At 33.5% G+C, this 13,232-nt stretch overlaps 1 protein-coding gene across 2 annotated transcripts in view; it reads left to right on the top strand.

Moving 5' to 3' along the window:
* WASHC4 (WASH complex subunit 4) overlaps positions 1 to 10,353 on the top strand; it is a 51,457-nt gene extending 41,104 nt beyond the window's left edge. For both annotated transcript variants that reach the window (XM_065887119.1, XM_065887118.1), the window contains exons 27-33: positions 2,067 to 2,133; positions 2,634 to 2,720; positions 4,635 to 4,782; positions 7,026 to 7,122; positions 7,710 to 7,906; positions 8,228 to 8,327; positions 10,286 to 10,353. In XM_065887119.1, coding sequence (XP_065743191.1) covers positions 2,067 to 2,133; positions 2,634 to 2,720; positions 4,635 to 4,782; positions 7,026 to 7,122; positions 7,710 to 7,906; positions 8,228 to 8,327; positions 10,286 to 10,353 — 764 coding nt within the window. The remainder of the gene's footprint in view (positions 1 to 2,066; positions 2,134 to 2,633; positions 2,721 to 4,634; positions 4,783 to 7,025; positions 7,123 to 7,709; positions 7,907 to 8,227; positions 8,328 to 10,285) is intronic.
* The last annotated feature ends 2,879 nt before the right edge of the window (positions 10,354 to 13,232 follow it).

The raw sequence follows: 13,232 nt of genomic DNA, 5'->3' as shown, positions 1-13,232 counted from the left end.
GTGTCTTCACTCTCTTGAGAAAAGGAGTAAGGAATCTCAGAGCTGGGAGCAAAGTGAGAAGTCCTTTTGTCTAAGTCCTTTGCCTGCTGAAATAATTGACAACCATTAACATTTATTGAGCGTTTATTTACTATGTGCCAAGGCTGTTCTGAGTGCTTTATATGTTCTAATGCATGTAAAACTCACAATGTTATGAAGTAAATGTTATTTCCATTCATTCATTCCACAGGCTTATTGAGGACAACACAATGTTCCTAGGTGCTGGTGATACCTATGACAATAAACAAAGTCTTCGCCCCTTTAGAGCTTAATTTAACAGATGTGGAGACTAAGACACAAAGTTTATAACTTGACCTAGGTTTTACAGCTGTGAAGTACAGAGTCCATATTTGAACCCAACTAGTCTGGCTTCAGAGGTTTGCTCTTAACTGCTACTCCCTATTTGCTTCTCACTAGCACATTTGATCAGTCAGATACCAGTTTGACAATTTGGAGGAAAACAATCACACTAGATACTTGATGTTTTTAAGATGCATAAAGAAACATTTTAACATCATCTCTCATATTGAGATAAGCCTTAAAATAGATTCAGTAATACTACTTGAGGGTTTTAAAAGGTATCAGATGAGATTATGTATGTAAAGTACATATTACTATAATATATGGTTGTGAAATGTTAACAGTTTCTTACCTTTTTGTCTATTCTTTCTCCCAAGTAATTTCATTTCATTTGAGTAGGAAATGTTGGCTCTAGGGATAGAGCAGTGAAGAAAACAAAAGCTGTATCATGGATCTTGCATTCTAGTGGGATGAGACACAAAGAGATATATAATGTATCAGTGATAGGTGCTGAGTAAGCAGATGTAGTGGTGCTGGGCAGTGCTATTTAGTGATATTCAGGGAAAGCTCTAAGGAGGTGACATATGGGCAGGAACCTAAATAACATGAAGGAATAAGCCATGTGCATGCATAGCTAGGAAAAGAGTGTACCAGAAAGAGGCGACACTAAATGTAAAATGCCTGAGTCTGCTTGGCATTTTTGGGAAATAGGGGCTGGAATGGAGTTAGTGAAGACCTGAATGGTAGGGCATGGTATCAGAACAGCAGCAAGGGGCAAGATCATACAAGGCTGTGATGACCATGTTAGGAATTTGGATTTTATTCTGAGATGGAGAGCTATTGTAGAGTTTTCAGAAAAGGAATGAAGTGCTCCAACTTAGTTTTAAAAGAACCACCAGCCACTATGTGAAGGAAACATTGTGAGGGGTGGGATGCTAAAGGTGGAAGTAGAGATCAGGAGGCCATTGCATAGCACATTTCTAGGCAGGAGATGGTGCTGGTTTGGAATAGGGTGATAGCTGTGAAGGTGGTGAAAACTGGTTGGATTCTGGCTACATTTTGAAGGTAGAGCCAACATAATTTGCCCATTGATTAGATATAAAGTGTGAGAGAAAGGAAGGAGTCAGGGATGACTTCAGCGCATTTGGCCTGAGCTACTGGAAGGATAGAATTGTCAGTTTCTAAGGTAGAAAATATAATTGGGGGTGAAGATCTTGAGTTTGAGTTGAACTTACTAAATTAAAATTTCTCTTAGACATGTAGGTGTAGGCATTGGATAAAAAAGCCTAGAGGAGTAGCCCAGGTTGGAGATATTAGTTTGGGAGGCATCAAATAAGGATTTCTGAATATCACTTCCATCTGTGTGTGTGTATGAGAGTGAGAGAGAGACACAAACACATACTTAATGTGAGTGAAGAAATTATTGATATAGTAATATATTAAAGTGATTTTTTAAAAATGTAGTCAGCATTTAATGACTACAAGTGAAAGTTACATTTATTTTAAAAATATTTAATATAGATGTATATATGTACCTTTATATTTTAAGTGCACAAATATGTAAGTTTTATTTTTATGGAGCAAAAACTGAAGTGTAAAATACAGCAAAATCTCTTGCTACTTAGGAGTGGAAACCTTGTAATTGCTATAAATAACTGTATTCCTGATTATTAGAACTTAGAGTTATTTGTATAAACATCTGATTTTTTGTGTGTGTGGTTTTTAAGGTAATGCTATGGGCTATGTACGGATGATAAGATCTGGTGGCCTTCATTGTAGCAGCAATGCCATTAGGTATGGATGCAAACATATTTTTGCCTTGTTTATGCCATTTAGAAATGTCATTTAAATATGTCTTTTTTATAAGTAATAATGTAGAGAGGGTTTTTTTCTTTTTTTGTTGATACATTTTGAGATCAAATATGGAAGAAAATCATTAGTTGTACTAGTTAAATTTTTTCTCAAATTTTAAGACTACAGCAGACCGTTGAAAAGCTTTATTTAGTTAACTTATAAATAAAGCTTATAGTTAACTTAAGGTTATAGTTAATTTCTTTTATTGGTACAGTTTGTGAATGGTTCTATAGATTACATGATTTTTAAGGATAATTTGATTATTCATATATCTAAAATTCAATTGTGGAACTAAAGTGGTGATATTAATAATATAACTGAAATGCAAAATTCTTTCCAAAGATACAGTTGAAAAATTTAGAGTCTCGCAGTACTGCTTTCATATCTGTGTCAGTTGCACATATTTAACTTAATAAATTCCTTCCCAAATTCTTATGTAGATTTGTACCTGATCTTGAAGATATTGTAAATTTTGAAGAACTAGTAAAAGAAGAAGGTCTTGCAGAAGAAACATTAAAAGCAGCTAGGTAATCTGATTTTGGAATAATTTAAATTTGGAGATTTGAAAAGTATATGTTCATTTAAATGTTAAAGACAAGACTAGAGGGTAATATATAAACTTATATGTCAGTGTTTTTACTACGCAAGTAATGGTCTCAGTTTATGAAATATAATTTTTTCAAGACTACAGTATTCTGATGCCTTTCCAACTTCCCTAAAAGGAATCTTCTAGACCATGGGTTTCTAATACATGTGACTGTTGAACACCTGACATGTGGCTAGTCCGAATTGAAATGTGCTAAAGTGTAAAGTTCATAATTGGTTTTGATGATATAGTGTTTAAAAAAGAATGCCAAATATCTCATTAATAAAATTCATTTCACTTATTTCTTTTTACTCTTTTTAAATATTTCTATTTGCCAACTAGTATTTCTAGAATACTAGTCCTTCCTTTCATGTAATCTATACCAGCAGTGTCCAGTACAGTAGTCACTACCACATGTAGCTGTTGAATACTGGAAAGAGGGCTAATGGGACTAGGGAACCGAATTAAAATTTTTATTTCATTTAAATTTAAATAGCTAATGACTATCTTATTGGACAGTGCAGATCTACAGACTTGAGTAAATGGTGATTTTGGAAAACAATTTAAAACTTGAGAGAGGCATGCAGAATTGTTAAGAAAGTCTTTAGAAAACTAAGTTATAGTATTAATAATTGTAACACTTATTGAGTCCTGGGCAAAGTGGAGACAATTTGAATATCAAAATGAATAATGGTAGAAGTTGCTTATAATACATTGAATTTAAAAAAGAAACCGTGAGTATAGTGATAATAAGAAAAGTTGGAGAAGCAGAGGGAAAGTTCTTTTTTACAGTGCTAGCCAGCTAGTAAATACAGAAGGGATGAGAAAATTTAGGAAAAAAAACAGTTTTGCAACCATCACTGTAATGCTTGAAATGAGACAAATCATCAGTGGGTTCTCAAACATTTTTGGAGAACAGAGTATTCATTCACTGTGAAAAAATTATCTCAGAAATTGATTATTAATCACAAAGGGAAAAAACATCTTCACAATGCAGAGACTGATGTATTCCACCTTAACCAAGTGATCAAACTTAGCATCACCGGTAACAGGACATGCTGACATTATAGGGCCCCCTGATGTAATGTAATGGCAAGTACCTATTTTGTATTCTCACCCAAAATGTTTACTCATCAAGTGAAGGAAAGTTCATGGCAGGTGAAGTCATGGAGTTATGAGGTTATGATAATGAATTGATTATCTAAGTGGACATTAAGTCTTCCAGAATAATGGAGGAGAACTGGAGTAGGTCTCATAGTCCAAGATAAACACATGTAGAGCAGTGGTTAAAACTGTTATAGATGCCTGCTTTCAGGAGCGGGTAGTTGGATATAGTTGGATCATGAGTCTCAAAGGAGAGATTTCTAAGACCGTCTAGTGGTGGGGGAATAATAATTTGAAAGTGGTAATAGCTATACGTAAGGGATGTAGGAGAAAAAGCAGTTAATGTTTCTGAAGGTCGAGTGGGAAGCTAAGTTCTTCAAAAGGAGATGGGTTTCAGTTGAGGTAAGGAGGTATAGAAGAAGTGTTAGTGAAGAGATTTAAGATGAAAACGAATTTATTCACAATGAAATGGAATTCTACAGGGCTCATTGTGAGAAGAAGAAATAGAAAATTCTATAAAGTTCCAAGAGGCCCTACATATTCTGTTTTAGGGACTAAGTTAATTAAATCATATTGATTAGCCTCTGTCCATAAAAAAATGAGTTCATTCTGAACCCCAAGGAAGTTTACTTAGAGGTGTCTTATATTTCACATTTTTGAGTGCTCTCATCTAAACTAATGAGAAGTGGATTTTAAAAGCCACATCTTCTTTTGAGAAAGGAACCAAGTAAATAATTTTTTTGCATTTTAGGCATTTGGATTCGGTCCTCAGCGATCACACACGAAATTCTGCCGAAGGCACAGAGTATTTCAAAATGCTTGTGGATGTTTTTGCTCCAGAATTTCGAAGGCCGAAGAATATACATCTCCGAAATTTCTATATCATTGTTCCACCTCTGGTGAGTATTTTTAGTACCCAAAATGAATTTTTTGAAAAAGTATTAATAAATAGATCCAGTTTTTTTTACAGCAGGAAATGCAAACAGACTATATTGTTGACTTTCTAGTTGTAGATAAAACCAAATGTGGTCTCAGTGAATGCGGCCTAGAATTTTTACTTATTAGCTATGTAGAATGAGACTTATTTGTAGTTCAGATAGATTCTTATTTGTTCATAACAGCCAGAGAAATCCTAGTGTGATTTAAATTAATCTTTGGGCAGAATTATACCATATAGTCATTTTAAGTGATTAGTGTAGACTGTTAAAATATGAAGTATTTCTTAAAAGCATACTATTTGAGGACAACTTCTGTATTTTTGGTAGTAAATATTAACATCTAAGCTAAAATTTTAGTGCTTTCTTGTTGTAGTATATGGTATGTTTTGCTCTAATTCTGTAGTTGGCATCATAAAAATAGCTCAAGTTAACCAAAATCGCAATATAAAAACAATTGTCACAGTGGGGAAAATGGAGTTAAGAGGTTAGAGAGGTATATATAGCAATAAGAGTTATTTTTCTATAAAGGTTTCTATAACAAAGCTCTTTCTTAAAAAATTTGTAAATGGATAGCTCTAAAATCTAAATATCACTGAGCAGACGTAGCTTTTGATTACATCTAACTTTGATCAAGTTATAACTTTTCACATTGCTGCCTGAATTAACACATACGTTCCTAACATATTAGAACCATTATTATCCATTGAAAGCAGCTGATGGTCTATGGACAGCTTTTTTCTTCACGCATTTTCCTTTCTACTGTTTTTTTTTTATACGTTAATTGTTAATGCTCTATTATAATAATTGTTATGTAGCAAAAATGTCCACAGTTATCTGATAGGCATTATCTTTTCATCTTCAGATATGAATAGAAGTGTCAGATTGGAGGTGAATCTATCTTAGTTATACTTTGATAATAGTGTAGTTAACTCATGGTGAGTTCTCACCATCTTTCTTTAATTTGAAGTCATGGTAAATAGCAATGGCAAACTGTTGTGGGATTGAGGAAGAGTCTAGTTTTGCAGAGCTGCTGTCAGAATTCAGTTAGTGATGGAGAAAACAAGAGGGATTACAAACACTACAAAGAAGAGAAGTATAGGACACTATTCTTGTGTCCTTGAGTTTATAATCTAATTCCAGAAAGAAGACAAACATAAATGAGATATCTAAATATTTAAGTAACAGTTGACAAAGATTTTATAAAATGTGATTAATTGCCAAGTAAGTTTTACAGGCAAAAAAAGTGGAACTTGATAATCTTGTTTACAAGTGTAGGCTATTATAGTACTTATCACACTGTACCATAATTATTTTTAAACAGGTCTCTCTATATCCCAGTGCTGTGCTATCCTTTTGTAGCCCCTGATGGCTACTTAAATGTAAATTAGTTAAAATTTTATCAAGAAATTCAGTTCAGTTCCTGAGTTTTACCGTACACACTTCAAGTGCACAGTGGCCATGTGTGGCTGGTGGCTTACTGTATTGGACAGTGTAGATACACAGCATTTCTGTCATTGCCAGGAGTGCTGCTCTATAGAGTGTGAACTCTTTGATGGTATTCATTTTTTATTGTAATTATTTAATAATGCCTGGTATTATTATTATTAAGTTTCACTAAATATTTGTTGAATAAATGCTATGATTAGATAAGGTATTTCAGAGGAGCTAAACTTTTAGGGAAGTGCCTTTTTTGGGGGGAATTTGTTTATCCAAATGACTACTAAGCCTTTTAAACTGAGAATATGGTAAGAACTACTATTGTAGAATGAATTGGGTGGGCAGAAGTAAGGACTGCCATGCTTAAGAGTGCTTAAGCTTTTAAGTAAAGCAGGCCTACTTTTCTGACCACAACTTTGATTTAGAGTATGACTTTAGGCAAGTTACTAAACCACTCAAGTCTCAGTGCCTTCATTTGTTAAATGTGCATAATATTTTAGAATGAACCATACACAAAAGCGCTGTGCTTGGGTTAAGTGGTGATTGAGGGAGTGCTCATATTTAAAGGACTTGGAAAGAAGAGCCATTAAGAGATACTTACACAGATTATGACCTCACCAAGAGGCTATCTATATGAGGGAAATGTTTCAAATCAAAAGGACAGGAGCTTAGAAGAGATCCTGTTTATAATTTCTGAAATGTCTGTTTTAGGAACTGAAGATCTTTTAGCACAATTGTTTCTCTAATATGTTGTTATATCTTTTTAGACCCTCAACTTTGTAGAGCATTCCATTAGTTGCAAGGAGAAATTGAATAAAAAAAATAAAATTGGAGCTGCCTTTACTGATGATGGCTTTGCCATGGGTAAGCTTAGTGGAATTGTTTTCTCATGAATTTTATGTTTACCTTACAATGGATTTTTCAGAATGTTTGCTTGAGAATAGAGCTATGTGCTCTTTGTAGATTTGTTTTTCACGAGCAGTGTTTTATTGTATTTTTTGGCTGGGTCATCTGATTGACCATTACTTATACTGTTGTTCATGCTCCTTTGGTATTGCTAATCACTTAGAGTGGTTGGACCTAATTATTTAGGCTTTGTTTTTGTTGTGGTTTTATTTACAGTTTGAGCATCTTGTATTTAGTTTCCTGTAGCTTCCTAGTTGTTGTCTATTTAGCAGTGGAAGTTTTTCCCCACCTTTACAGCCGTATGTTATCTCCAGGTGATTTTCATAGCCATGTTATTTCTTCTTGATTGGCCTTTTTTTTAGTTCTTTATATGTTTTTAAGGAGGAATTAAGCCATGTTGCTAAACTTATTCATTTGTGCTGTAAAATGTAATTTGAAAGAGGATTAATTCAAAATGGTTAGCTTAATTTTAGGAATTATTGGTGGAGTAGAATATAACCTGTCTACACATTGTAATTTCGTTTTGGTTTTGCTGGTGACTCTAGGTGTGGCTTATATTCTGAAGCTTTTGGATCAGTACCAGGAGTTTGACTCACTTCACTGGTTCCAGTCTGTTAGAGAGAAGTACCTGAAGGAGATAAGAGCAGTTGCTAAGCAACAGAATGTGCAGTCAACGAGTCAGGATGAAAAACTACTACAAACCATGAATCTCACTCAGAAGCGACTGGATGTTTATCTACAGGTAGACGAGAGTAACAGTCAGATCTGCTTTGACTTTTTAATATCCATTACTTCTTGATCACTGAAGAAACATAAATCATATTGAAACTCCCATTTTAACGAGTGAGATGAATAGTGGTCATAAGAGTATATTTTTAAATGAATGGTATTTGGAAGCCATTTGACTCATATCTTAAAAAATGGGTGGATTGCACAGTTCAGTTTCTGTATTTGCGATTTGCACTCACTAGAGCTTTTTAGAAATAATGAGATATTAAATATAATTTTGATGTTTTACTAAAGTATTTTCAGCTTTTATTTCTAATTTTTTTAATTTACTTAGGAATTTGAATTGCTCTGTTTCTCACTGAGCAGTGCAAGAATTTTCTTCAGAGCTGACAAGACTGCAGCTGAAGAAAACCAAGAAAAGAAAGAGAAAGAAGGTCAGTGAGTGGCTTAAATTTGGAAAGACCAATAAATCTGTCTTTAGTAGTAGACACGAATACTCCATTTTATCTAGTCAGACTTTTCTTTTTGAAAAATAATATAGACCTAGAAATGTCTTTTTAAAGAAGTAAAGCCTAAGGGGATCATTTGTGAAACTGAAAAGAAATTTAACATAGATTATGCATTTCATTCTGAGATAACTCTTTATTCGGTTCATCTCTTAATTAAAAAAATTTACCAACTTTAGGGTTTTTTCTTTCACCCTTCAACTGTATCAGATAAGAAGGAACAAATTAGAGGAGGAGACTAAATGTTGGCTTAAGTCAAAGCTGCTGATGACTAGACACGGACTGAATGTATGGGACAGGTGATTAAGGAGACATAACATAGTCGGGGCCATTTTAGTGTCACAGTAACAGTCTCCTGTGCTCCTCCATAGCCATGCCTTGGAGAATTAGAGAGCAGTAGAGCCATAATAGCTGATAGTCATTAAGGAGAGGATTCTGTCCGTTATATTCTTTGTGGGTGTAAATCGTTCAGCATTTCATACTTAAGGGACCCTCATGGTACATTTCTCTCAAATTTGAAATTTAGCAACAATTGTCTTCCCTGAAGAATGGATATTTCCTTTTTTCTGTTATGGAAATTATGTAACTTAGGTTTCCTCTTTGGAAGCTTAAAACTAGGTACAGCAACACGACAGGTTTCATGTTTGCTCTTTTTCCTTTTTCTTACTTGTATTTCACAAATCAAGAATAAAAGATACTTCATAAAACGTGATGTTTTTATTAACCTTATTTTGCCAGTTAGATTTTAAAATAAATATGTTTTTCACACTGAATAGAGGTGATTCATTTGGGTAGACCACTTATATCAGTTACCCTATTCCCTGTTGATAATGTTCCATCAGTATTACTTATTAGCATATGCAGGCATTTTTGGAATCTAGACTGAATAATAATCGTGTTCTTGAAGAATGACTGCCGGCTGTTACCTGGAAGATACTAAATATTTATTAAATAAAAAAATATATGTGTTATGTTTGGGTTCATTTAAAAATAATACTTAGCAAAGCCATCTGGAAGAATTTGAGTCAGTATAATCTAAATTGTGAAGAAACTGAGTTATTGCTTACGTTCTACTCAGGCCTTTCATGATGCCAGAACCTTGTCTCCAGCCTAGGTAACTAGGAATATTCTGCAGGTGGATTGGCCATTTACTTTAAGGCCTAAAGCATTAAGACAAAACAGACATTTCAGTCTCAGTGGAGCTCCTTGCTTTGGACTGCTGTTCCTAAGGAGCTTTCTAGGGTTTTGGGTAATGTATGTCACCCACGTGCCTGATGCTGGGTGGTGGTTCTGTTTTAGGACTCTATTTTAGCTAAAGTTTGCTCAGAGATGTTGTCAAAGTTGCTGAAAACATTAGTTTTTCTCTGTTAATGAAGTATATATATATATATATATATATATATATATATATATATGACATTTTTTACAAAAGGCAGAAATTCATTTTATCACAGTCATAATAAAAAACTGCATTTAAAAATAAATTATAAATACAGTTGGAAAGTTATTCATTCTGGACAATTTTTTATGTGAATTTGTAACCATGTTTCTATCAATAATAGCACTACAATTTCTTGGCCCAGCTGGGGGAAGGTGCATTGTGAAACCCACCTCAGATGCAGTTTTGCTCTCTCACAATTCTCTACCATTATTACAAACCAGTCAAAACAATTATATTTGCAGTATTTAGCCTAGATTTCTAAAAAATTAAGGTAAATAAACTACATATAATGTGGTATTAGAGAAACATTTGGTGGATGTAGCATTTTCTTAATTTGAAATTTAGCAATATAGTCCTTCTTAATTTTTTTTTTTAGTCCTTATTTACTTAATTCACTTTTTAAAATGAACATAAATATGTCCATTATTTTCACTCATGCTTCCAGAAGAGACTAAAACAAGCAACGGAGACCTGTCCGACAGCACTGTGTCTGCAGATCCTGTTGTCAAATGATACTGATGGTATGCGTTGCCCCTATGAAATCATCAGAATTGTATATGAAATGGATGTTAATAAGCTAATAACCAAGTGTTTCCTGGGTCACATCTCTGGGAAATATTTAGATGCTGCAACTCTCTAAGGCAGTGCTCTAAAGTTAAGTCCATTCTTCTGAAGGCTCTACTTTTCAAAGGTTGAGAATGAGATTTTAAAATCAGATTTTTGTCTGGACTTTGGCTAGATGTGCCTGGGAACAGTTATTTGAAATGAAGTTTTAGAAGGGTTAACTTAAATTCCTAAACTGCCACCTCAGACCTCTTGTAATCTACATGAATGTTTATAATTTGTATTTGTATAGGTCTTTGATCCATATTTGTCTCAGTCATTGGAAATTCAGTGCATATACTATGTACAGCCAGTAATGTTTAAACAAAAGGAATTGAGCCTGAAATTCATGAAGCATACATATCAATATTCTTATAAAAGGGATATATGAAGATGGTTTTGATACTAGAGGTGAGGCATAAGTGTTATGTACCCTTTTTGTACAGTGTGAACTGATTCATTGTTAATTTCATGTGGCTCACTAGAGCTGCTGCTGTCTGTGGTGAGATATTTTATAACTAGTTTACATTGCTTTGAGAACATTTAACCTCCAAAAACTGCTTTAAATTTAAGATTTACTTAATACTTAAGGGGGAAGAAAATACAGATAAAGCCATAGAGTCCTGCTTGAAGCTTTACTTTTGGCTGAAGGCATTATGTATGATAGCAGAGAAAATTGAATGAATTCTTATTTCTACATCCAAACTCAGGTTTCTTCTACATTAGGTTGAACTGAAGTCTTGATGATGGTTTGGGCAGACTTTTTCTTTAAACCAAGTATAATCTAAGAAATCAGATTAAGCACTGTGCAGGCTTTTAAAAAATTACCACTGTGAGAATAAAGTTCTAATAAACTAAACCACTTACTGATTAAAAGGTACAGAAAGATTTTGAGTAAATTTAGTTCCTGGCAAGCTATTAGCTTTATTTTTGTAAAGATTATATCAGTTAAATGGTTAATCATGGCCTATAATCTTTTAATATAATACGGTGATACCTTTACAGTGAAAACAAAAAAGTTTAAAACTTTATGTGTAATACTAACATCATTTTAGGAAATACTTGATTTTTCCATTGCACTTGCCTATTAAGCATTTCTTTGGGTAAATCCTGCAAGTAATTCTAACATTGTTGTTTGATTTCCAGCTTTTGGAACGGGTGTACAATGCCCTGTCTGTATTCATTGATCACGGTCAGGGTAACTTTCCCAGCTCAAGATAACACTTTCACTGTTAAAATTCAGAAGAAACAGAATAGGTAGGAAGTGTTTTTTGTTTATTATGTAAACATGATTTACAGAGTTATGTACAATGGATGGAGTAAAGGCATTTAATATTTGTAATATGTACTAACTGTAGAAATGGCCCTAAAGCATGCTGCATAATTAATAATTTATATTTTCATTATTGTAAATGTTTATATTAATGATCTTGCATTTGATTGTATCAAATTGGTCACCATTTCATAGCAACAGTATTGTTTTTTCTGTTTTTCTTCTCTAACTTCCCTAAAATCATCTCCTTTAATAGAGATAGAAATTCTAAATAGAAGAGAATCAGATGTCTCTGTCATTATCCCCACACATGTCAGTTATTTTATCAATACTAGATAGAGTTCACATGCTGACTGCATGGATACCTACAACTGAGAAAAATGTGACAGATTATTATTTTGCCTTTAGTTCAAAATAATGTCACTGCAGTCTGGATGAGGTATAATAAGTTTACTTATTTGAAATGAAATCTCTGAAAAGATGGAGCATATTTAAATGCTGTTAAAAGTGCAGAGCAACAGGGCTTGAGTGTTTTACACCTAAGTTGATGTACACATTTAGATGACAGTTTTCCTTGCTGATGTATTGTTAATATTCTCATTTTTTTCAGACATACTGCAGTTTAAAAATCAGTGTGAGCATTTGTTGTAAACTCACAGAAAACTTAATGTTCAGATTCTCAGGAATTAAAGACTAACCATAACATTGTCAGTTCTAATTAAATTTTATAAAAGATGGCAAGTTTGTTATCTCCGTTAAGTGGGGCTTTCCTCTTCCCCAGTTCTAAGAGAATACAATATGCATTGATATAATAGAACATTAATAAATATAATTTCAAAAATTTACTTCCTCTGGATGTTTATGTTCAAAATTGAATGTCTTAAACCCAGTAGTTCTTATATTGATCTTTTTGGAGTTCCTTTTATCTAATAGTGTGTGGACTCTCTTTAAAAAAATACTTGCGTGCACATAGGCAAATTTTCAAGTATAAAACTGGTACTGGCTCCTCTTTGTGTATCCCAGGTGGACTTTTGTTTTCTTCCCTTTTTATATTCTTAATCTTTCTATTGCTTGCTATTTTCAAATAAAAGAACCCACATGAATGTTTAATTTTAAATCTTAATCCTGGGAAGGGATCATTAGTTTGCAATGCTGTAGTGCCATTTGCAGTCATGACTTGGACTGAAACAATCGTAATAAAGGAAAGCCTTTTAAATACTGTGCTGGAGAAAAATGTTCTTGCTCAGAAAGTCTGATTGCTGCTCCTTCTGAGGAGAAAAGTTTGTAAGGTTGTGGGAAAGATGAGACAATACCATCACATACATTGTCACGTTACTCTTTTATGTTGGACTGGCCAAACGTAAAAGGTAGACTTTAACCGATTTTAATAATTTTAGTTCTTCTTCCAGCTTAAGGTGCAGAAGTTTCAGACTGATGGTATACCTTTTCTTAAGAGAGATTTAATGCTACAGTGTTTTGTTTTTAGATGTTAGGAACAATTTAACAGGTTGTCAAA

This window comes from Phocoena phocoena, chromosome 11 (assembly GCF_963924675.1).
Source record: "Phocoena phocoena chromosome 11, mPhoPho1.1, whole genome shotgun sequence".
Classification (NCBI taxonomy): Eukaryota; Metazoa; Chordata; class Mammalia; order Artiodactyla; family Phocoenidae; genus Phocoena; species Phocoena phocoena.
Note: the sequence above shows the minus strand (reverse complement) of the source record. Positions and strands in the feature narration are given on the sequence as shown.